The following is a 26,540-nucleotide window of genomic DNA, read 5'->3' as shown; positions in this document are numbered from 1 at the left end:
ATTTTTAGCTGTCCATATAATTTCTTTCTATTTTTAGTAGAGATGGGGTCTCGCTCTTGCTCAGGCTGGTCTCGAACTCCTGAGCTCAAACGATCCGCCCACCTCGGCCTCCCAGAGTGCTAGGATTACAGGCGTGAGCCACCACGCCCGGCCAAAATTTAAAAATTAAAAAACATTAAATAAAAAATTATTACTTTAAGAGCCAGAAAGCTAACCAATTTACATTTCTTCAATTGCAAAAAAAAAAAAAAAAAAAAAAAAATTTCCTTTTATGCTCATTCACTATAATTTCTTCTTTTGTGATTTGCTTTTCATGTTGCCTTTATTTTAGTGTTTTATTATTAATTTATGTGAACTTGTATATAAAAATATTAATCATTTATCAATCATCTTTCTTGCCATGCTTACCTAGTTTATTAAATTTTTAATGTTATTTGTCTATTTTTGTCAGACTAATAATTTTATCTTTTAGGTTGAAACGCTGTGACTCTCCTTTTATTATTTCATTAGTCATTTCTAAAATCATTTCTTATTCATAGGGTTGATATATATTTAATTTTATATGAATATATATTTATTCAAAACATAAGAACAATTCTAACTTGCGTAGTGATTTTTTTCCTTGAAAATCTAATCTAATGTAGGTTTGAAGCAGTAAATTAGAAGGCAGAGGGGATGTCACAGGCAGGCACACGGGCAGCTTGAAGTGACATCTCATGAAAGGACAAGAGACCTTCTAAAAATATCACACAGAAATCCTCAAAATTATAGCAATCTAAGGCCACTGAAGTTAGGACAAACAAACCTCCAAGTGCCCTAAACTAATATCCACAAAGCAATTGCAGAGTTATCGTGAAAACATTAAATGATATTCAGTATATCATGGGGAAGAATCAAAGAAATATATAAGGTATTTTTAGAAAATTTCCAACTCAAATAATTAAATATGAAAAAGAATTGGTGCTTAGAGGCATAATATCTTTAGCTAAGCAGGAAAACTGACTATGAAGAATAACTTGTTCCCAGAGGTTTTCTAGTTAGATGACGTTTTATAAAACTTATTTATGATTTGTTTTATATGTCTTTTTATAAAGACCTTGGAATAATGATCATGTTTAATTCTGTAATTCCCCTTTAGTGCAACATATAATAGGTATCGAATGCTAGCCAGGTGCCAATACTCTGTGTACTTATTTTCACCTACTTAGTATCCCACTTTCCATGGGAAGAGACAAAGGCTTAGCGAGGTTAAGCTCCTCACCAAAGGTTGGTTTTGAATCCAGGACTGTCTGGCCCTACCCACATAGCTAATCCCCTTCTTATGGTACCTGAATCTCATGTCATGCCTATACTCAGTTCGTCATTTGCCAAGTCAATCAGCAACTAGATAACCTCTCATTGATTATTATTTCAGGGCTTCGGAGTGAGTGAGACAGTTTACAGTTTTGTTGAAGAGAGAGGTTTTATATGCATAAAATGAGAGCTCAACGAAATTATAAAGTGCATGATTTAAGTTGCTTTTCTCAGATCTACTGAGTCAGCCCAGAAGCCCTTACAAAACAGCAGTTCGATTCTTCTAGGATCGGGCTGTATTATATTTGTTTCTGGAGGGAGTGCAATTTGTGCCAGCTGACTGTAGGATGAGGGCACCATGCCACGGGTGAGCTCTTTTACCTCGTCCTACCCTGAATTCTTCACTGGCTACCGCTTAGGCTTGTTGATTTTAAAAGAAAAACAAGAAAGCTCTTTTTCCACCTTCAGAGCCCTCGTTGTCTGTGGTTTCATTGTCTTATGTTCTCCAACGTTATTTTCCACATTCCATCTTGCAATAATATTTCTGTGTAGACGATCGGTTTTGCTAACCACCTATCCACTTGTTCTATCCATGTGATTATTGCCTCCCCCGCCCCCCCCCCCTTTTTTTTTTTTACTTTGGTGAAGATTTAAAAACATACCCAGTAAAGTGAGGCTGTTCGTATACCTTGCCTTTACACTTGATGAATTGTTGCTTCAAAAACATTCTTGGCCTCATTTCTCACCGTAAACCAGCTGTGGAAGACAAATAATGTATATAAAAGAGGTTTTAATTTCCACATTCGGGGTAGAAAAGCATGTAAGATTTATTCAGTTTAGTGATGCAAAAGGTGAAAAGGTCATCAGGGACTTTTGAAATGGTCCGTAAATCTGCGTACTCAGGTGATGGAGAGCTGCAAGTCGGTCCCGAGAGACACTGGTGGACTTGTTAGGTTACAGTTTCCTTTTCCTGGGAAATACAGCAGGTGCCAAAACTGAACTATATTATCTCTCTCTTTTCCTTTCATTTAATGTAGGGGACTCCTTGATGAAGAGGTTGGGCATAGGAAGTGTTCCCTCTAAGAGTTCCAGTCTCGTGGCATAGCCCTCAGTAGTGCCTAACATAGTGTCAAGAGCTAGGTGGGTATTTAATTAATAATAAATATTTGCAAGTGTGGGCATTGATGGGGGAAGGAAATTTCCTTTCTCTGTGCCTTCTCTCTACCTTCTCATGGGGGCTGCAATAAGCCCTTGTCTTGTCTTTTACCTGTGATGTACTGAACCCTTGTTCAGCTGCCGTCTACGCAGTGACCACATCTACCAGTGCTGATTCAGAGGATATGCAGTTGAACGTGTACAATGACTGGGGCAGGAAATCTTGAAACTGCAGGCATGAATTAGCATTGCTTGAACGTTGGTGGGTGAATATGTGGAAAAGAGAATTTTTTTTATGGAAAAGAATGATTTGACCAATGAAGATGGAGACAATGGGTAGCGTACTTAGGAAACACTGAGGTGGATGAGAATTGCTAAAATAAAGAGTATGTTGGAGAAGTGGGAAAGAGATTAGAGGGAGATGTTAGGGCAGAGAAGCTGGCTAAGAAAAACTGTGCTAAATGTATAGTTTATTTTTTTATTTTTTATTTTGAGGCAGAGTCCCACTCTGTCACCCAGGCTAGAATGCCGTGGCGTCAGCCTAGCTCACAGCAACCTCAAACTCCTGGGCTCAAGCGATCCTCCTGCCTCAGCCTCCCGGGTAGCTGGGACTACAGGCACGCGCCACCATGCCCGGCTAATTTTTTCTATATATTTTTAGTTGTCCAGCTAATTTCTTTTTATTTTTTAGTAGAGACGGGATCTCGCTCTTGCTCAGGCTGGTTTCGAACTCCTGAGCTCAAACGATCCACCCGCCTCGGCCTCCCAGAGTGCTAGGATTACAGGCGTGAGCCACGGCACCCGGCCTAAATGTATAGTTTAAATATTATCTTGTATGCATCAGAGAAGCAGCTAAAAATTTGGGCAGGGCGGGAACCAGATCAGAGCTTTGTTGCAGCAAGGTAGCTCATGATGGCATAGGATGGATTGGAGGGGTGAGCCTCATTCAACAATGAATGTAGAATGTGCTCAGTGAAATGATCTTTTCCCCAAGCCCTTTAACCATGGCCTCAATGCACTGACTCTCAAAATGACATGCTGTGTCACTGGTAAGTAATGATGCTGATACTCCGTTTTCTGGGTGGATGCTTTGCTCATCAATTCCGCATCCCAACACTAGCCTTTGAAGGCTTCTGATATTGTTGACACAAGACACTGACAGTTACATAGTGTCTCAAAGACAGTATCAGATAAATAGAGGGCAAGGTGCTGCCAGATGATCTTAAGAACCACTGAAATGATTACATATATAATCACTGAAATGATTGTATATGAACACTATATCATGTACCCCTCCCCCTTGACCACCTCCATCCAGACATTCCCACACGCATCCACTTCCATCTTCCTATCCTCCTTCCCAGGGCAACACAGGCAGCCCTCCCGCTGGAAACCTGGCAACAACATCCCATAATTGTCATCACACATCATCCCCACACATGCTCTTCTTTGTGACATTTCCAACCTTTGAGTCACTTCTCTCCTTTTGGGATCTCTACCTACTGCTGATCCTAATGTATTGTTTATTTAGTTAATTAAAACTACCTTGATGTTTAACTAGTTTTCATCTGTTTAATTCTGTTAGGAGCATACTGCATATTTTTCCTGAGTCTTACAGCCTCAAAACTTAACAAGAACTGCCTCGCTAGAGATAGTTCTACCCATTTAAAAGGCCACTATGGTTATCATTTATATTTGACAATGAAGATCATGAACCAAAGATAAAGACAGGCTGTTATGTTAGAAAGAAGTGGTTTATATCAGAATGTCAGTGGAGGCTGGGCACGGTGTTTCATGCCTGTAATCCTAGCACGTTGGAAAGCAGAGGTGAGAAGATCACTTGAGGCCCGGAGTTCAAGACCAGCGTGGGCAACATAGTGAGAACCCTGTCTCTACAAAAAATAGAGAAATTAGCCAGGTGTGGTGGTGCACACCTATAGTCATAGGTACTCAGGAGGCTGAGGCAGGAGGATCGCTTGAGCCCAGGAGTTTGAAATCATAGTGAGCTATGATGAGGCCATTGTACTTTAGCTCAGGCAACAGAGCAAGATCCTTTCTCAAAAAAAAAAAAAAAAAAAAAAAGAATGTCAATGGAAAAACTAAAGCTATTGAGTTATTAATGTCTCCTTTTAAAAATCATTGAAAATGTTTGATGCCTATCTTACAGAATTTCTGAGAAGTTTAAAATAAACAAGAAACAATATATATCTCAATGTATAACAGTGTTGGTTTTCAATTCAGTTTTTGTTTGAATTCTAGAAAAACAAGATTTATATGAACTCTTCTGGCAAATATTCCATTAAAACTTCACAAAATGAATAGAAAAAGAACATCCATTTTACTAATACCTAACTATAAGCTAAGCCTGGAAAAGAAAATAAAGGTGCTTAATTGAACTTTGATTTATTCAAGACCCTTGTAAAGATAAGCATACTTGAAATGAACACATTAACAAGATAAACAAAACCTACACATTTGATCCAGCCCAAACACACATCCAGAGTCTTCTGTGTTTGATTTTCGACTCAGTTGATGAAACGTCAAAATAGCAGATACCAAACTTGCTACTAGTATTATTTTCACAGCACGCTCTCCATATATTGCATCGTGAGAAGTGCTGGTGTTGGTAGTAGTAGTGTCACAGTAGTAGCAGCAGAAGTGACACAGTAGTGATGACGGATACAGGCAATGTGGTGTCATTGCTTTTTCTACTCTTTCCATCACCACTATTTATTACCGTTCTTATTTGGTCAGATACTGTGGTGGGTACTTTATAAACATTATCTATAACGACCACAACAGTCGAACTAGGTTGATGGCGCTATCCCAGCTTTTCAAAAGTGGAGACTGACACTCACGGAGCTCTAGTAAGACACCTGATGCCTTGCAGTTCGTAACGGGTGGTGCCAGGGACGGAACCAAGATCCCTGGCTCTGTGTTGTTACCCTGTCTCACTTTATCTACATCACATAAAGTAAATGAATTGTACAGTAACATGTTTTTTTTTTTTTTTTTTTTAAACTCTTTGAGGCCAGCTTAGAGATAGTAGAACCATAGTCCTTCACTTCTTGTCTTGCCTTCTCCCTGGCTCATTCTAACAATATCCTTTCTGTCTGATCTGTGTATGTAAATAGCCTGCTCGTCACATGACCACATGCCACATAAGATGGTCATTTGGTCCTTTGGTGGCTGACACACTCCCAGGTGGCTCCGCCAGTCTTTGGCACGGTGGCGTGGTATCTGATGCATCCGGATAATGTTAGCGATTCACTCCTGAGGACAAAGGCCCGTACAGAAACGGAGACCACATTCTTTTCTTAGATAATGAGGAAGGCCTCTGCTATTTCAGGACGCTTACTCCACGTCTAGAACATTCCCTTTTGTCATCTAATATCGTCGTAATACCAAGATGAAAATAATAAATTGCCACTTAAATTTTCTTTTGAGGACAACTGAAGGTGACTCCCAGATGTCCCATTTTTAAAAAGAACTTGCAGGTGGAGCTTGCAGCCGTGCATGCCCCAGAGCACCTCCTCACTGGCATCCACTGATAAGTCTCAAAGAACATAAATCAATTTTAGATGTGATTTAATCAAAGCATGATGAGGGTGGCAGCTCTGGAGGGGAGAAACGTAAACACTCGCTAAACAAATATAGGCGTTTATTATTCGTGCCATTACAGCCTCTCTAGCATCAATGAGACCTTTCCTAATGGCTCTAAACTTCAGTTATTCCTTTCCTTAACTTGTAATGCAAATACGGCTAAGACGCCGGAGTGGAGTCACAGATTTCTCTGGAATTGTCGTGTGAGGGTGTTGAGGGTCCCTTAAGATCACGTGCATTATCAGAAGCCAGGGACCTGTGCTTGACTTTGACTACATGAGGAGCTTGAGCTCACGAATGTGATGCTTCCCTCGTTGTGATACGATGAAGTGATAAAGTGGAGACTGGAAATAAAGAATGGTATTTCCAAACACCCATTATCTTGGCCACCGTCATAACTGAGATTTGGAAATTATACAAGGACTGTAAATGCTACTCGTATGCTTTGCCTTTGGATGTGGGTACATTTTCACAGCAAGCCGAAATTAGATGATTGTTTGTTATCTAACTAGTCTACGAGATTCTACTCTCTTGATCTTTAGGATTCAAAAGTGGCTTTAAACAAAAACAAAATAAAATCAACTCGGAAACACTTTTTTTCCTTACCTTGAGGGTAAATTGAAAAGAAATGACATAATTGCCAAAATTTTACACTTAGCCAAAGATAATTGTGTAATTTAGGGCAAACTGAAGGCATAAAATTAAAAATGTTATTTCAGTGGTGTTTTTTTTTTTAGCATGCTTAAAGAAGCCTGTTAAATTTCTAAGTGGAATCATAACCTATAATATGTAAATACAGTTAGCAACGGGGACACTTAGCTTACAAATAAATAAATCCCGTATAGATGAGTGAAGTAGAAAAAGGCTCTTCATTCTTCAGAAAAATGCAGCCCATGCTGAAGGCGTAGTCTTGACCTCTCCCTGCTCTGTCCATCAGGAACCCTGTGCAGTGAGCTCCTGAATACAGGTGGTGGACTAGATGATACATTCAATGTGCAAATTCTAAGGCTCTGTAATGTGGACCAACTATTTTGTAGACATAGAAAGCATGTTAGGCAGCAGACTAAAGCCCAGTAAATGGGACAGGGATGAAGTGAGAGAAAGCTAGGAGATGTACGTGGATTGCCCAACTGTGTTTGCTTGCATTTGGGGTTCTTTTGAGATGGCTTTGCACTCCTATTTTATGATGGAGGAACCCTGTATGATCTCTTAATCTTTGAGCTAGAGTCCGTCATCGTTTGATTTAGTTTCAGCTATAGCTACATTGTATCCACTATTTTAGTAACCTCCAAACTACATCTTTGATACCCAACTGCAGTGATATTTATAAAAATATTCACAACCTAATTGGACATTTTCTGTATGGCCTTATTTTTGTCGATAGTTTCACATGCCACGTGCCCATGTGTTATCAGTTTGTGGCTCCTGTTATAGATTTATAGCCTTTCCACCGGGACTCAGCTCAGCAAACTAGGCGTTTTAACCATCTCATTAAAGAAAGAAATCGGCTTACACAATTCTGATGATTTTTCTAAAAAAAAATAAATAGATAAATAAAAGTCAGCATGGAAGGTCATCAATTTCTCAGACAAAACCCGTGGCTGAATCTTCAGGACATACTGCTTTTTGAACCAATAACATTCTGTAAATAAGCCATGCTGATTATTGAGCACTTACTGTGTGTCACCTCCTGTCCTAAGTTCTTCGCATGTTTTTAGCTCATTAAATCTAATTAAACCATGGTCAGTGTTTTGGGGACTGTGTTCCAGAGGAATAGATGATACATCTTGGCCTCCTCATTACAGACCTGTCACCACTCCTAGAAAAGAGCATCTCGATGAATATTTTATTGTCAGCACATCCGCCATGCATGTTGCCTATAAAATGAGCCACAACCTAGAGTTCTTGAGAGTTGTGGTGGATGTTCTCTGTGCTACTATTTTCTTAGAAGGTCACCCTTTTATTTTATTGATCCTTCATGTTGGAAACATAGAATCAGTTTTTTTGCATGGGCCTTTTACTCCCCCAGGGGCCTGTTCTCAGAGGTATATGCTTTTAATCCTTTTGTTCCATTTCCCTCCTTGGAAGTAGGGATTATGGACCTAATAAATTCGGGAGTTTGTTCAGATACCTGTATTGACGAACACTAACTGGACTGGACAGAGCATGAAATATGTTTTGAAGATTTTCTTTCACACCGCACTATAGCTTTCTTAAAACCAGATTACAAGATGAAAAGTAGTCCTGGGGAAAGCTTAATGATTTTAGGTGTCATATACTGATGATTTGGGTCCTGTCTTGAAGCCACTATTAAAGACCACAGGGGTTCTGCCTGTTATATTAAGAGAGAAGAACAGTTCATAGGGTCATTTCCCTATTTACATAATGACAAATAGTTGTCACTATTTATCGAACTCACTTTTATCCCTCTGTGTCTTGGATATAGGATTCTACTGGAGATTGCTTTAGATAGCCGCTGAAATTCTGAAAGCAAATGCCATTTCATTTATTGAACACCTGAGTGTCAGTAATGAATTCTGAGTCTCTTATACTGAATATATACATAAGGAAAAAATCCTATCATTTTTAAAACTAAATGTTCAGATTTTTACTATTAAATACATACTTACAAAATAATCCTATTATGGTGTATTAATATTTTACTTTTAGGAGTATTGTACATGATCTATATATTTGTTATGTAACTTATTTCTTATAAGCTCAGACAATAATTTTTTCTTGGATCTTAATTAAAGTTCACTCACTGCTATGAGTGATATATAATATATATAATATATATAATATTGTATATATGTAATATATATAATATTGTCAGTGCTATGAGAACAGTGTCATTTTTGAGGTGCATCATGAAGACAGTGAATAGTGTCCCTAGGTCTGAGAGAGCTGAACAGTAGGACTATACCAGATAAGGAAGAGAAAGTCACTGAAAGAAAAGATCAGTCCATACATAGATGGGGAAGCAGGGAAAAAGATAGAGATTTGGGTCAGATTGTGGCAGACCCTGTATTCCATACCATAAAACTGGGTTTAAACAATAGAGTGCATATCGAGTGTTTAATGCAAGGCTTTAGGCTCAGAAGGCAAGGAAAAAATATTAGCTATTGCTAAAACTACCATTGCTTATTTTTAATCTTAATAACCTAGTGCGGTATCAGAAGCCATTAAAGTTTTTTAAGAAGAGAAATTATTGAGTAGATAGGTACAGAAAAATGATTCTGGCATCAGTTCAGAATATGAGTTAGAGGCAGAAAGATGGGGGGTAGAAGATAAGTTGGCAATTGTAACAATAATGTAGTGAAGATGTATTATAATTAGGTTGTGATGGCAGAGGTGTGAGAATTAACCTTTCTGTATCTCAGTGTTCTCATCTATAAATATTGGGATTATAATAGCATCTGATTCATAGGATTGACGTGAAGATTAATTGAGTTGATATTTTTAAAGCTCTTATAACAGTGCCTTGCACTAGTAAGCACTATGTGTTTGTTAAATAAAATTCAAACAGATGAATATTGTTTGTCTTTCTTTTGCATATTCCTGAGTCCTAGGTTGTTGTAATTATTAATAAACATGAACTGTATCTACATCACATCCTCTGCATAAGGAGTAACAAAGGGCTATTCATTTCGGTTGATTATAATGATGATAGTATTTAATCGATACTTGTCTATTCAGTGCTATGACAGATAGAGACAAGTCTTGGTCTCTGAGTCAAATACACAATAATTTCAGCTGGGTATATCTAGTGGTGGCAAAATCCTTCTCTTGCATATCATGTAATGATCATTGTGATACATCAGAGGTACAAATACTTTAAATGTTCTTACCAAGGATTCTGTTGGAACCCAAATTTGTTCCAAGAAACAGACTGTGAGCTACACTGTTCTAGATTCACCTGTCGTAAATCAAATTATAGTTTTGAGATAAGTACATTGTGATAATTTTGTGGTGTGCTACCCCCAAGTCTGATTAAATAAAGCACCTGTTTCTTTATAAATGATTTTTGCTTAATTTTGGATTATGAAAAGACTTGCTTAATTGGGTCTCATACTCCGATTTTAAGTGCAAGATTGTTGCTGACTGAGAATCAAATATTGATGAAAACTGTCGGAGAACCTATTGAAGTTCAGTTGGCCTGAAATGCTTTGTGCCAGTCTTTCTTCGACTTTTCATCACCATTTAGATATTCTAAATGAGGGTTTCTCAACGTCAGCATTATTGACAGTTTTGGTCCAATAATTCTTTGTTGTAGGAGGCAGACCTGTGTGTACTAGCATGTTTAGCAGTATCCCTGACCTCGGTTCACTGGATGCCATTAGAACCTCCTTCTCCAGTGTGACAACTAAAAACACCTCCATATATTGCCAAATGTACCCTGGCAGGTAATAGGTGCAGCAAAATAACCCTTAACTGAGAAGCACTATTATAATCATGATTAACAGACACTAAAAAGATATAATTTTCCTGCATTGTGCATCTAAAACATAAATTTGCTCATGGTTCATCTTACCAATTTCATTTTTTTTACTAGCCTTCTTTAGGCAACAATTTTATCTCCTGGGGATAGTATGCTAAAAGCATTTTCTTCCAAACCATTTTGCTGGCTTATTAATATTTTAGGTATCCCATTTGAAAGGTTTCTGCGGAGCAAAACTCGATGAACCACCTGTTTGATATGAGGTCAATTTCTACATTTCTGGTTCAACCGCATGAATATTGTGCTATTTTCAAAAAACAAAACCTTTTTATTTTATTTGGTTTCTTTTGAATGTTGGTTAAGTCCATTCCTATTGTGTTTACAATGTCAAGTACTAGAGTGGCATCCAGCTAACATTGGTTGAATGTACGAATGTATGATGGATAGATCTTACTCTCAGGTGAATCTATGGTGAAAGAATTACCTTTCAATTCCTTCATGAAAGGGATCTGATCTTAATTAAAAAAAAATAGTGAAATGCCATATACTCCACCAAGGCTAGTCAACAAGTGAACATTTCCAAGCTACTTTTCATATTTATTAAAAAAAAAAAAGGGGGGGGACTAGTGGATTTAAAAATACTAAAAGAGCATTAGATATGTAGCCTCCAAAATTCACGAACGTATACTTCATTTTCCAAACAGAGGACAATCGTGATAAACTTCATTCGTCCCCACAGTGAAGTACTACTTCATTATCAGACCTTCCCCCATGTGAATATTTGATCTTAACTGTTTCATTGTGATATTTAACTATCATAAGAATATTTTCTTTACCCCTTTTTGTAGTTCAGAGGACTTACCGCTTAGGAGGTCTCCAAGAACACAACGCATAAGTTCTCTCTATGTACATTTTTAATGCCCTCATTTTGCAGGACAAAGGTATTGGAATGCATTTCTGCACTATGATTTTTCCAATAAGCACCCAAATAACACTATACTGAGAAAATATAATATTCGTATATATAATACTGGCTTTACTAATTGTTCCATGTGCGATATGTCAGTCCCCAAACAGACTGCAAACTCTCTATAACTAGAAATTATGTCTCACATTTTTTAATATTCCCTAGTGCAAGAGTAGAGCCAGGAATCGCTCAGAGAAATCCAGATTTTTCTCTCTGAATAATATGATTTTATATATTTAATTATGCAAGATGCCTGGGAAACACATTCTAAAAACTGAGACAGAGAGTAGACACTTAAGAGATTTTGTTCAAAGAAATAATTCATGAGTAAATGAATCTTAGGCTTTAGGATTTTTAGTTGCATAAGTGCAGGGATTATTTTCCCTAATCAAGGTGATATGGGATTTGAAGAATTGCTCTTACGCAGTTTAGTATTATTCATCAATTTTCTAGAGACACAAATAACAGGGGCCAGATGGTTTATTTTCCTTTCTGTGTAACATTCTGTCTTTGTTCTCTTGTGATGTATGTGTCAAGCGTATCTATGGGGCTTTGTGTGTCAGCTCTTTGGGTAGGGCCCATGAGTCCGGCAGCTGGCTTGACAAAAAGGGTCAAGAATCTAGGGCCAAGAGAGGAAGATAAAATGAAGACTTCGGGAAAAGAAATGCACACCAAATTGTGAGAGAGGTCATTATTGTTGCCAGGATACCTTGATGGTATATTTTGTTCACTGCTGTGTCCCCAACAGTTAGAACAGTGTGTGGAACATGGCAGACCTCAGTGGCTGTTTGTTCAGTGACTGAATAGATGAGCAATATAGAAGAATGGGAGTTCTCGAGACACAGGACTTTGTTGAGTGTGCTGGAAGGATGAGAAGTATGTACCTACTCACAAGTGACCTTCTAAGGATAACCTTATTTTCCAGTTTCTCCAGATCATTTCGATTTTAGGCTGATCACTGTAGGGAAACAGAAGCATTTCAATACTTAGTGTTTTATTACTGGCTTTGCAACTTATTTATGTTTTATTAAATCCTTAATATTGGTATTTCGATGATTGTTGCTTTAAATAATAAAAAAAGACTATGCTGAGTATATCACTTTGCGTTTTAATAAAATACTCATATTCATGGTTTATTTTTGCTCTCACAACAATCTTAGAAGATGCTTTTATTTCCTCCCTTTAACAAGTGGGGAAGCAAAAGCTAAGGGAGAGGAACTGTGTAAGGTCACTTACACAAGCTAAGAAGTGTCAGTCCTGGGACTTCTGCGGCTTCCTATTTCCAAGTCCATCCACTTTGCACAGCATGCTAGATCAGTGGTCACTTCCCCTGGTTCTTTTTGTGTTTATTACCTATTAACTGTAGAGTCCTAAGCCTTGCAGGGGCCATCAGGATATACTGTCTATATAGTGAAGTTGAAGGTCAGATGAAACTTCTGAATAATAGATAGCGATCTGAACAAATACAAAACAAAGCACAAATGTTGATCAAGTTATGGCAGCCACTCAGTCTTGTGCAGTGATCTCCATGGAGATAGTGAAATGTTATTGTTTTCAGGAACCAGTTTTAAACTCATAATGTGAAATTAACTGTCAACTAAAAATTTACATGTGTGTGACAGGACATTTCATCGTTTCCTATTTTGTCTCTTTGTGAGTCCTAGTGTTTTAGTTAGAATCCTGGCGGGAAAATAGAATCACCCCAGATGGCTCAATGGAAGAGACTAAAGAATTAATTTCCTATCAGGACACACTAAAGTGGAGAACAATCCTACAGGAGCAAGGGATTCGGATAGCGAACAGACAATAATTAACACAAATATGCATACTGAGGATTATATAATTAATTTGTGAAGATTATCTCTATCTGTATTTATAACTATGTCTCTGTCTATATAATACTCTTCAGATAAAGAGTCCATGGTGCAATTGGAGAGTAAATGTGGTATTGTAAAACAGTCATTCTTTACCTCTAATTTGATGCTGCAGAATTGAGTCTATCTGTGTAAGACTATATAATGTTTAATACCAACTACGATATGCTTTGCGATCATCGAAAGAAGAAACTGTGCAAATGCTGTGATCATACAATGAACATTTAAGCATCAGTTAGCATCTGACAATAGTTATGTCTCCTAGCTTATTTTTCACAAGTGTTCTGCCGTTTCATGTTCTTGCTGCATGAAAACAATCTCTGTGCTATGACCGTTCTAATCCTGTCCCTGCTCGGAAGCCTTAACAAATCCTCAGTGTGCAATGCTATTTTTATATTGTCCACTGCTTTTTGTCAGTGATGGAAAGCCTCTGAGTTCCTGAGTTCATTCTCTTCACTGCTCCGTGGCGGCTCTCAACAGGCAAAAGCCAATTCTGTTAACAAACTGTGCTGACTTGAGAGAGGGAACCTCCCTGCTAAGACCGTGGGGTAACACCTGGAACAAAGTCACCTTCAAGGACGACATGATTGTGTGTTTTACTTTCAGCACATGAGAGATTATGAAAGCCTAAATCAAATGTTCTAGGAGACACTCTGAGATAGAATATATAGTGGAATGTTTAGTGGAGAGTTTAAAAAGACAAGTGGCTGGCTGCTCCTTATGTAAATAGGCAGGCTTATAATATTAATCCTCAAGTGAAATGTTTCTTATTAATCAAAAAAACCTCCCTATACACTTTGGAACACCATCTTAGAAGAGGGGACAGTTTTATCTTTTTGTTATTGTTGTTGATTTTGTCCATAAAGAAATTTTCTAGTTTTCAAGTCAGGTAAGTATATTGGTGACATGCATCCGATGTTTTTCCAAGATTTTTCTTTAAATTATTTTTACTTTTGATCTTAAATTTACATTATTCTTTCAGTCAAGTTATATTTTCTTAATACCCTTTTTTATTGGATATGCATTCATCCATCAAAGTTTGCATGGAAATATTCTCTAAAATGAACTCTCTCATGTTCCACACCTTTGGGAATGTAGTTTTCAGTTTAATTAACTTGATAGAATAATGCATTTGGCATGATTTACAGCATAGAGTAATACGTATCTTCTCTCACAATCTGTAATGTAACTTTAGATTCAGAGTACTGTTTATATAATTTGAAACACATCTCCCAGGTGTCAAATACAAAAAAAAAGCCACTAGCAAATTTCATGTTATTGTGGATATGATTATATATTATTATAAACATCAAATTAGTGTGCATTACATTCAAATGCAATAAGTCCCTACTAAACATACTAAAATACATTACAATAATCACTAATTTAAAACCCTTAGAAAGATTTTTTAAAAAATAGCCTTTGTTAAATTGTTTTCTTCCAAGGAGACAGAGAACTTATGGGAACATTATAACTTTAGTTAAAACACTTTTTCCCAGTCCAGCATTTAGTTTGGCCTAACCCATATGTGAGAACTCAGTGATTAGGGAATGAGAAATCCACAAGTCTTGGATGAGGGAATGAATGAGTGGAACAATCGGAGGGAGATGGAAATAGTCTAGGGAAGTTTGTGAAGAATGTAGGATATAGCAGAGGAGATACCTAAATATCTATATTTATGTCACTCTGTCTCTATCCCCGTATCCATATTCATATTATTCTGTATCTACAGCTATATATCTATATATCCATATCTATATTATCAGATATAAGAATGAAAATTATTACCAGTAAGAAAAGGTAAATTTTGGATGACTTGAAAAAGACCCCAGGGTTCTTGAATGCCTTCTGTTCATTTGGCACTTGATACACCTGTTTTATGCAAATCACATGAAATAGACAAGGTTGGTTTTACGAACTGAAGGGTTGTAAACGATCTCTTTAAGACTGAAGGAAGAACTAGGAGTTGGCTGGGCTGGGATTCTCCCACAAGGCTGTTCGCTGGGCTGCCGGGGTCGGCCCTCCCGCCGCCTCCTCCATCAGAGAGAATGTGTCTGGCGATGACCGAAGGCGCCAGTGTGGTGACAGTTCTGCCTGGTCACAGCAGAGGCTGTTGGTCTGTTGGTTGGGAGAGAAGGCACTTGGTGAAAATTAAGTGGGATGGAAATAAGTGTGGGTTACAAGAAGGATGATGAGGAAAAATTAATGAAGAGTGTTAGAACCCAGGATCTGTGAGTGCAATAGAGTGAATATGGCAGCTAGCCCCAATATTGTTCCAGTTCTTACCTGTACATAAGATGATGCGTACAAAGCCTCTGATTGCCAATTTCAGGCAGATGTCACATCAGCAGGACCGTTCCTTATGTCTCTAACCTCATCAAAGTCACTAGCAGTGGTCTCAGGGCAGTGGGTGAAAGTGACCAAACAAGGGAACCTGCTTGCTCTCGCCCAACTCAGAACACCCCTGGCTAAGATCGGCTTCTGCTGAGCATATTTACAAGTCAAAGAAAATACCCATCCTAAAGCTGTGTATTTAATTAAGTGGTTCTGAATGTCCCCCAAGACAAGAAGTTGAAGTATCTGGAACATACATAGTCCAACTCAAATGCCAAATACATTATTTCTTTGTGTTCAATTACAAAATATAACTATAAGATGCTCAAGTTTAGATATTGATAAATGGCTGTTTAGAGACACAAAGATGAGTTATTTATATATCTCCATTTATTTTCTTATAGCTTTTAATAGATGGTAAATAAATTAAATCTTTGTTGTTAAACAGAAGAAAGTGAGAAAAGAAAAAAAGCTGAGGTAAAAATGGTCATTGTACCCAAAGCTATTCCTCACTATTCCAAGCCAGACACAAAGTATTTTATTTATATATTAAGAGAACACATTCAATTCAATAAATAAGGCTCTACTAATTGAAACATTGGAATCAGATATATTTGGTAAATACTTAAGAATGTAGAATTTGGCAATTACCATGTTATTGGAAGCACACAAATTGAGTGAAAGCCTAAGAAAGTTAGGAAGGGTTCAGGGGAGATTTAGAGACAGAAATGAGTCCCCAAGTCACCTCATTTGTCAAGCCTAGTGATGGTTAAAACAAATAAACCTATTAAAAAAACTCAGAAGGGACATGATTTCATTGTGGTGAATAATCAGCTCCAAAGCAAAATGTTGTCACATCTGAATCACACAGCCCTTCCTACTGTCCATCACATTTTTCGTGACCTCCTTTCCCCCGTTTCTTCCCTCCAAAAAGAGACTTAGATGGAGATTACACAAAGCTTCTACAATACAGTACGTATATATGTACGTATGCTCTTTGTATGCGTATGTGCGTTTATGATACATGTCTCTCTCTTACGCAGTTTCAGGAACCTGTAAACTATGGCTTTATTTTCTTCACTGCTGATTTTCTTGGAAGCGTGGACTTGCTAGGCCATACTCACTTGTCCCCATTTTTTTCCCATTTCTCATTCAATTCAGTTTCTATCACTCTGAACCTCTTCTGAATGTCAAAAACAAGAGGGCTCTATTTCAGTTGCCCAATTTGCCCATCCCCCGTGTCTCACGGTGTTCATTGTGATGGGTGTACCCTGACTTCGGTTGACATCTCTAGTGGTCAGCTGCCGTCTGTGTTCCCTTCCTTCAACAAATTTGACGGTATTTACTGACTGCCTTGTGTGTGGCAGATGCTGCTTCAGGTGAAGTGATCCAGCCAGGACCCTTCCTCCAGTACAAAGAAGGACGTGGTCATTACTCTCAGAGAGCTTAGGGTCTGCTCAGAGACTCGCCACTAAGAAAATAGCCACCCCAATGAATATGAAACTATATTTGTGGCAGATGCCACAGAAGAGAGAAATATGGTGCTATGAGCACAGAAAACCTTCGGGGGTGGGGGGGACGGGGTCAGCAGCCACTTCGCCCTGTCTGGGGATGTAGTTGTCATTTTCTGATGACTGAGGTGTCCAGGAGTCTTCCCTCTAGATGGGCAGGATTTCGGTAATTCCATCTCTAGTCTGGGGCATGAGGATGCATCCAATAATATGCATTTTGTTGCTGTTGAGCTCCCTTGGCATTAGAATTAGGCTGTGCTTATATATCAAGTACAGATGGCATATGTTATTGACGGATACTTTTCCTTTAGGTTAGATATAATTATATATCACTGAAAATATATTGGAGTAGTGATTAAAATATACCATTTTTACTCTCTTTACCACTTACCTTGAATAGTCCCTTATGATTTGCCTTCAAGTCTTTTCCAAAGAAAATGATACATACCTTTGTATTACTCATTCAAACTCTAATCAATACATTTACCTATGAAATAAATGGCTGTTTGAGTGATTTAACTGGTAAACAAAATGCGTGGAGGCTTTGATTAGAAAGGAAACTTAGTGTTTGTCGTCCAAAAATTACAATTTTGTTGAATAAGTAATAGCATCTATGACAAGGAATATTTCTTTATAATAGATAAAGTTGGCAAACTTAAATTAACTATAGATTTTGAGGAAAGATGGGGAAGAGTGAGGAAGAATTGCCTTTTGATAAAACTGTCAATGATAAATTACCATTTGGGTGATTTGAAGGGATAGTGCCTTTTATAACTTACACACACACCCCCCCAACATATGTGTGAATATTTACAGATATGTAGTAATAGAAATATATCTTATCAACATTTCAGGTCATAGGTGATTTTATACAGTACTTTATTAAAAAATCAATATTCAAAGCCACAGACTGAATTACATTTCTACTCTGAACAGCGTGGGAGCTCTTCATATTCCAAGCACATTTTGTAGAAAGGTCCTCATTATTTTTCCCCAATTTACTCAAGGAAGAATTACTCTAGAGATGGAAAGTCATCTCTACTGAGTACTACACTACGTTAGAAGCTCTGTATTCTACGGTTTTTTTTTTTAATAGTCTCTCTCTCTTTTTTTTTTTAATAGTCTCTTTATCATTCACATTTCAATCAGTGGACAAGCACATGCTGAGCACCTGCTTTATGTTCCGCTCTGGGCTATGCATGAGGGAATTCTACCACACAATCCTTGACCTAGAGAAGTTTCCCATCTGGTTGGTAAGATAAGGCTCAGGCTTAAGACACAATTAGAGCTAAACATAGTGACTATTGATGCAAAGTCTACCCTCTTGTGCTTAGCCATTTATACTCAGACATTCTTTCTTTTCCTGTTTTGATTATTGACTCTGGTCCAAGGCAGAGGGTCTATATTTTGAGCAGTAGAAAGACGGGACATTATTAAGAAGGAATATGAGCGAAAAACAATGCATGTGTAAAAATCCATGTCGAGCTAGGAGATTCCTGTGGGGAATAAATGATGCCTTCCTGCTAAATTTTGACGGTGTTCTCTAGAGTAAGGGGAAAATGCATTCCTATATCTGGAAAAAGTATTGCTTATTTGACTTTTGAAATTCTTTTGCCTATGTTTACCTGTAAGCATTCATAATTACAGATGCTTAAGGATTGCAATGAACTCTTGGCACCACTGAGCAGGCTTTGCTGCCACTGTAATACCATCTGGCCAGCATATCACTGAGGTGGAATATTTTAATTATGGAATTTATGCCTCTAGAGACTGATTTACATTTTGAGAGCCGGAATGCTTAAAAATAATCATTCAAATATATTTGAATAAAATACAAATATGTGTATGGTGTTGGGTATGTACAATTTACTTAAAAAATTCCTAACCTTCGACTTGTATTTTGGTGTCAGGATTATCCCCCACTGACCTCTGATGGAAAGGTACTTTTTAAAGTACACATATATAGGCCGAGCCTGAAAGATGACAATCTAGGGACAAGGTATGCCTAAGGAATAAGCTTAGCAATTTAAAGCCCATCCGCTGACCTCTGTCTCCTCTACAGGTAGAATTGTGTCTCAGTGCACCTAATTGACTTGTAATTGAATTACCAACCTAACAATATTTTGAATTCCGTTATCATGACCCATCGACTTTAGCAATCCTACCAAGGAAAAGTAAACCGGCTTTACTCTGACAATTCTTTTTAGTTTGATGATTTTTTTTTGTTGGAGGGTATAGCTACCATGATGTAACAAAGTCTTTTGAGAGCGTTTTATCAGTACAGAAATGTAGGTACTCATTCTGTTATTGGAAATATTCAAGTTCAGCAAATAATGCTTTATATCAGTCATCCTCCTGCCTCAGCCTCCTGAGTAGCTGGGATGACAGGCATGTGCCACCATGCCCAGATAATTTTTTTTTTTTTTTTTTTTTGGTAGAGATAGGATCTCGCTATGTTGCCCAAGCCAGTCTCGAACTCTTGGCCTCAAGCATTCCTCCCACCTTGGCCTCTCAAAGCACTGGGATTCCAGGTGTGAGCCACCTCACATGCCTGTCTAGGGTCAGTTCTAGTAGATCCCAAAGACTGACTGAAGCATTTACTCATTTATTCAGTCATTCACCATTTATTTAACAAATCTTTGAGAATTCTCTGCATGCCGGTTAGTCTGGTGAGTTCTAGGGAGCCCGTGCCCTCCAGACGTGATGGTGTGGAAAACTGAACATTAGTAAACATATGTGTCCTACATGTGATAAGGTCATGTCCAGGATGTGTGGGGGCACATGCAAGGGGAACCTCCAGAGTGGGGGTGGCAGGGACACCAGGGAAGCCTTTGTGGAAGCCCTGAAGGATGAACAGAAGTTAACCATGAAGTCCAGGCAGTGGGAGAACCACGTGGGAAAACTCAAGGCCCTTTCGAGGTACTTAAGATGTTCCATAGCTTCCTGAAAACAGATTTAGGCTCCTAGAATTTGGGTTCCTTGCTAAAACACCTTCCATTAGATCTTTTGTGATACTGGACCTAGGGTGTTGAATCCCTTTTAGGCACCGTAGTTTGGCTCATTCTTCAAGAAAAGAGGTGGTGTGCTGGAGAGAGAGGGAAAGAAGGAGAACTGTTTTTCGCATCAGTTTTCTTCAGTTAGCAGTCACTTTTTTCCTCCTTACAGCAAGCTATGAATAACTAATTCTTTAAATCTTTTTAAAGGAGAGAGGAGACAGATGAGCTAATGTAGTCCCACGTATAGGACGTCAGGTCTCTCGTCTTCCAGAGATGTTTAAGAGGTAAAACAAACAAACAAACAAACAAACAAAAAAACCAGCCGGGCGCGGTGGCTCACGCCTGTAATCCTAGCACTCTGGGAGGCTGAGGTGGGAGGATCGCTTGAGGTCAGGAGTTCGAGACCAGCCTGAGCAAGAGCGAGACCCCCGTCTCTACTAAAAATAGAAAGAAATGATTTGGACAGCTAAAAATATAAATAGAAAAATTAGCCAGGCATGGTGGCGTGTGCCTGTAGTCCCAGCTACTCGGGAGGCTGAGACAGGAGGATCACTTGAGCCCAGGAGTTTGAGGTTGCAGTGAGCTAGGATGACACCACTTGCACTCTGGTGCGGGCAACAGAACGAGAACTTATCTCAAAAAGAAGCAAAAGAAAGAAAGAAAAGAATAGCAACAAATATTTTGCTTTTCAGGATTTTCTGCTCTAGAGAGAACACACGAAATTTATGTATCCCCACACCTCCCACATACCTGCCCCTGTGCACACGTGTCCGCACACATGTATGCACATTCACACACTGTCTCCTTCCTTGTGTACGTTTTTGTAGTGTGAACCGTCATGCATGGAAAGGGTGTGTGCTAGCATTTAGACATGCAGCTCAATACAGTGTCCTACTGCCCGACACACCAGCATGTTAGCAATAGCTGTAACACAAAGCGTTTTGTTTAAGAAAGAGCAGAATTCAGATACATATTGGCTATCTGTCGTTACATACTTTGTACAGTGAAATCACATCTTACAAAGGAGTTAGGTTCTAATGTCAACACAAAAGGTGACCATTGGACGTTATCAAAATTATTCTTGAAAGCCCCATCAATCTCTCATGAATTGCAGTATTTTACCAAAATTGCCAGTTTCATTTCTGTTTTTTTTTTTCTCTAGCACTAGAACAGATGACTGTTGTTTTGATTGAGTGACTGGAGTAGTTTGTTTGTATTAAGGGGCCCTGAGATATGAAATCATGAGTCCTCAAAATCTGGGATCACATTTGCACAGCAAGATACTTGCTCCATGAGAGGCCAAGGGCACTAACGCTGACGGCAGGCAGGAGATGCAGAGCCTGCATTCATTGAGTGGAGTGGGGGCAGGTGGCGGGATTACCTGGGCTGTTTTAAGTTGTTCCCCCTCCCCCTTGTCTTTTGTTCTAGCTCCCTCCTTCTATCCCATTCTCTCGTGTTTGCTGAACATGTGTAGAGAGGTAATTTCAAATGTATTGCAACTCTGTGGTCTATGGCATCCTGTTTATATACATCATCATTTTTATGCATGTTTGTATATTCTTTGTTGAAATGAAGTCTCACATCTGAATACCTACGTGTGTGCTCTTTGACTTTTAGAAAATCTTTTAGGAGCTTTAGTAAAGTTCATCTCCGATTGTACCATGTCGTACTGTTGTATTCTTAGCCCATCCTGTTGCAAAAGAGAACCATAGGAGGAATAGATGGACAAGTCAGTTTTCACCTCTGGAAAACAATTCAAAACTATGAGCCCGTTAAGCAGTGGGAACTTTCTAGTTACGGCATGGGACGTGGCCATCGTTAAGGCCTCTTCCTAAGATTGATGGGAAGACACAAGTTAAATTTTCAATTCTGTCCTTGTTTTAGTTTGGAGTAACTGTTTATTTACATTATTGTTATATTGATTTGCTAACGAAGTTGATAGCTGTATGTTATAATCTTACTTCCCAAGCAGCTACCATGGCCTGACCTCAGTGAAAGTGTTTTCCCAGTGGAGATTGAGTGAAATTATTCTCTGAGAATTCCGAGGGAATAACTGTACCTTTCTTAGTGCTAAGCCACAATTGGTTATGTGTATTTCCTGCCAAGGCTAAAAAGTGTAAATTTTAAATATGTTTTTTCCATAAAGGGCAGTTTCAGGTTCATTCAAGTGCGATGATTTTTGACATTGTGTTTTAAGAACAATTTTCATGCTGATTGAATTCTCCCCGGTCAAAGGGGAAACAATCAAATTCTTAAAGCACACAAAATCTTCTTTAAGGCAATAAATGCAATTAAAAAATAACCCTTCAAAATCTTCTTGGGAGGAATTCTATTGTGATTGTTACATAGCTTTATTTGTTGATTCAACAAATGTTGACTGCCTGCCAAGTAAACACTCTTAAAGGAGCTGTAGTAAGGAACACAGTGGCCTTGACCTCACGAAGCTTCAGGTCTCCTGGTGGGGTGTAGAATAACAAGAGGTGAACGAGTTCACAGGGTGATTAGTGAAGACTTGGAGGAGATAGATTTTTAAGCTGAAACTTAGATGAAAATGGGTTGACCACAAAAAGAGCCTGTGGCAGAATGTTCTAGGCAGAGATCAGCACATAGCAAGACTCGGGCATAAAGGAGCTTAGGTATTTCCAGAGCTGGAAGGAGACTGGTGTGGTTAAGTATGTACGTGTGTGGCGGGGGAAGGGCTGGGGAGGTGGGATGGGATTAGGTTGAATTTTGAAATAAGTACAATGAGAAGACAGACAAAAATTTTGAAGTGTAGAGAATCATTACCAGATCTGAATTTTTAAAAGCTCACTTTGGCTGCTTTCTGGAGAATAAAGTACGTGTGAGCCTGTGCCCGGGTATTCGTGTTGGTGGTTAAAAATAGAAGCAGTGAGACCAGTTGGAAGTATTAAAATCATCCCCTCAAAAGATAATAGTGGCCTGGACCATAGGGTAGCAATGGAGATGAAGCCAAGTGGATGGATTTGTAATATATTTTGGAGGTATTATCTTCTGGGCTGATTGGCTATTCAGGGTGAGGGGAGAGTCAGGAATCAAATGATCACTTTCCTATTTGTTTTTGCAGCTGAATGTATCATGGTGTCATTTACTAAGATCAGGTTTGGGGGAGGATCGGGTTTTAGAGGGAGATCATGTTCACTTGTAGACACTTAGCACAAAACCTATTGCAAAATTGATTAATTCATCAAACATTGATTGCGTTTCACCATATGCCAGGCTTTGTACTGAGTATTAAGGATATTTGAAGTCCATACATTTATGGAATTACAGAGATGATAGATTTTAGAGTGCTATCAGCGACTGTAATTTGAAATGATCCAGTCCGACATCCTCATTTTAAAGATAAAGGGGAAAATCTGAACCATTTAATTTCTCCAGAAATTTCAAGACTTCTCTACAAAAATCATGGTTATTTTAGTAAAGCTTAATTTTACTCATCCAACAAAGTTTTGGCATTATTTTCCCTTAGGTGTATGATAAATCTGTTTTCATTTCTATGTTAATGAATAGTTAAAATTAGTATTATTAAAGCACTTTTTGATGCATTCTGAAGTTATGAAAATATAGCGAGTAGAGCTATGAGTTCAGTGGGCAATGCTGTCACTGGCTTCAGCCAGACTTATAAACAACATTTGCAGGAAGACTCATAAACCACATTCTAACACACACACATTTTCACTAAAACATTAATGGTAGACAAAAGGGGAATCTGCCACATGTATTTTTTATATTATTGATGGTAGCTTACTAATTACCTTGAAGCGTTTTAGAGGGAATTTTTCAAACTTGATAACTTCCTAGAAAGTATGAATTTGAGAGGAAAGAAAAGAAAGAAGGGCCCAAAAGAATTTGTGGTGCAATGCATTCTAGATTTGTGTGTGTGTGTTGGTATGTTTGTTTTAAAGTCTTATTTATAGGTTCAGATGTTTGTTCAAAGAATAAATAGCAGTAATGAAATAGCAAGTTGTGTAGATTTGCACAATTTAAATACCGGGAGACAAAAAAGATGATTTAGGGTGGTCTAAATAAGCATACTTACCTAAATTATATTGCAGCACTTATTGTTCATTTAGAGTGTGGTGTACTTGGCTCTTGCTAATAGGTCAGCTGCTGTGAAAGAAAAGAGATGAAAGTTCTTGCCCTGAGGGCACAACAAACCTGAAACGTTGGGCATGATCCAATCTGTACACACACACACACACACACACACAGGCACACACATGTGGGAGAATGCTTCCTGCAGTAATCGGTTTTAGGCGGTTACTGCCATGGGAATGCCCGACGGGGCAAAGGAAGTTTCAAGACATTCTGTAGAGTTAGGGGCCTAATAATAAAAACAGCATTCCTGTATAAAAAAGGCAAAAAAGTGTGTACTTAAAGAAGTAGGTAATAGTCAAGTGAACCGAGTGAAGCTTAAAAGTAGTTTAAAGAGATGAAGATGAAAGCAAGGGTGGAGATAGATCGGCATGCATGCCAACAAAGGAGGTAATTCTACAGAGAAGATACATCACAATAAGAGGTAATCAGAGCCAAAGTTCTGCTTCACCTCTGCACCCGGAGTGGCAGAATTCAAAGAACTCCAGGTCCAATAGTGAAAGGTTGGACCTTTCGGGAGGAAACATAAAGGACTAACAACTGAAATGCCATGGAATTTATCAGAAGGATTATGTACCTACAAATTGATAGAAAAATTAGTGGTTAAAATAAAGACAGACTGAAAGACAGCTTGTCTCCCCAAATCAATCAGCAATAATAAAACAGGGGCTCTGTGCATGACTGAGCCTGAGAAGGGATATTTGATTTTTTTTTTTTTTGTTAAATCTATATGTTTATATTCTCATCAGAGACACAAGGGTGGGAGTGGGCTTCTCACTTCTTGAATAAATGCTTAGAAATAAACATTAGCGAGAATTTGGAAGAAGCTTTTGGGACAGGAAAATCTCTTTTAATTTTGAACCACGGGTCCCTGGCTGTCCCAGAATGTCCGTCCCCCTCTCTGTTCTTACTGGGGCAGTTTTAGCATCTCACCTGTTGAGCGATATTTTCTGGAAGATGAACTCGTTCTCTTACTATCCCCAGAGTGCACGGCCCTGTATTCCTGCACACATGAACTGAAAATATTTTTCATCCTGTCTTAGAACGGGACACCCCACTCCCTCCTGGAGTTTGAGGGTGAATGCAGAGAAAAGGAAACTCAACTGGCCAAGCAAGTTTTTTTGTTTTTTCTTAAACTTTTCCAGTCGTAAGAAATCCTGGCCAACCAAAACAGCTCTCAAGGGGATGTTCTGGGGGAAGGAGGGTAGAAACATCTTGAGAACTATTCACATATGTAGAGAGTCCCTTTACACTAGAACACGCGTGGGGCTGGTGCCTGCTCAGGTAACCACAGGCCTGCCTGGGCACACCCCAGTCCGTGCACAGCACGCAGAGCTGGGCATCTTGGGAATTATGTTTTTGCTGGTTGTTTTAGTTAGTGTTAAAAATTCCTTCTTAACACATTAGCGCTAGAACTCCCCCATTCTTTAGTTCCACTTAGGAAAAAAAAAACGACTTATCATCACCCAGCTGCTGGGCTCATTTAGAAGGCAGGAAGGCACAAGAAGCTCTCTCCAAGTTCCTCTCCAAGTTCCCCGGGGCAGGTCTGTGGTGTGCATCTAGAAATTTGGCCAGGGAGTTAATAAACATTTTTCACCCTCCTCCCACTTTTTTTTTTTTTTTCCATTTTAAAGGATAAGGGTGGTTTAAGAGGGAATTGAATATAACAGAGCACCTCATTATTTCTCTCTTTGTGTTTGCTAACTAGGAAAGTCCATCAGTCTGATGATGGAGGAGAACAATGACTCCACGGAGAGCCCTCACCAAAGCCAAGGGAGGCAGAACGCCGTCAGGTGTGGGTGGCTGAGAAAGCAAGGAGGCTTTGTCAAGACTTGGCATACCCGCTGGTTTGTGCTCAAGGGGGATCAGCTGTATTATTTCAAGGATGAAGATGAAACCAAGCCCTTGGTGAGTAGGAGAAAATGGAAAGCGTTGCGGGGCCCAAGAGATCCAGGAAGTAAAGTGATTTGCTGGAAACCGATGGAGGCTGAGCTCAAACCAATATCCCTGGTCTCCTTCAGTTGACAGGCATCTTCCACACTTTTCCCATTGTTTGCTTGGAGTCAGAGACAATGAACTTGCTAATTGAGGCCAAGAGGCGAATTATACTTGTCTAATATTAGTTTTTAATCTTTACTAAGCTAGAACAGAATGAGTCCCTCTAGCAAACTGGCTTCATGAGAAAATTTTAATGGACCTCTGCTAGAAAAATATATCGTAGTCAAAACATCTTTTATTTTTCCCCCCTCA

The 26,540-nt window shown here is 38.7% G+C and overlaps 1 protein-coding gene across 1 annotated transcript in view; it reads left to right on the top strand.

Annotated features, from left to right (window-relative positions):
* Window positions 1-26,540, top strand: part of ARHGAP24 (Rho GTPase activating protein 24) — a 330,318-nt gene that overhangs the window by 31,385 nt on the left and 272,393 nt on the right. The window contains exon 2 of the mRNA XM_069485543.1: window positions 25,999-26,198. Within this exon, the coding sequence (XP_069341644.1) occupies window positions 26,016-26,198 (183 nt within the window). The 5' untranslated portion in view covers window positions 25,999-26,015. The remainder of the gene's footprint in view (window positions 1-25,998; window positions 26,199-26,540) is intronic.

The sequence above is a fragment of the Eulemur rufifrons genome, chromosome 13 (genome assembly GCF_041146395.1).
Source record: "Eulemur rufifrons isolate Redbay chromosome 13, OSU_ERuf_1, whole genome shotgun sequence".
Classification (NCBI taxonomy): domain Eukaryota; kingdom Metazoa; phylum Chordata; class Mammalia; order Primates; family Lemuridae; genus Eulemur; species Eulemur rufifrons.
Note: the sequence above shows the minus strand (reverse complement) of the source record. Positions and strands in the feature narration are given on the sequence as shown.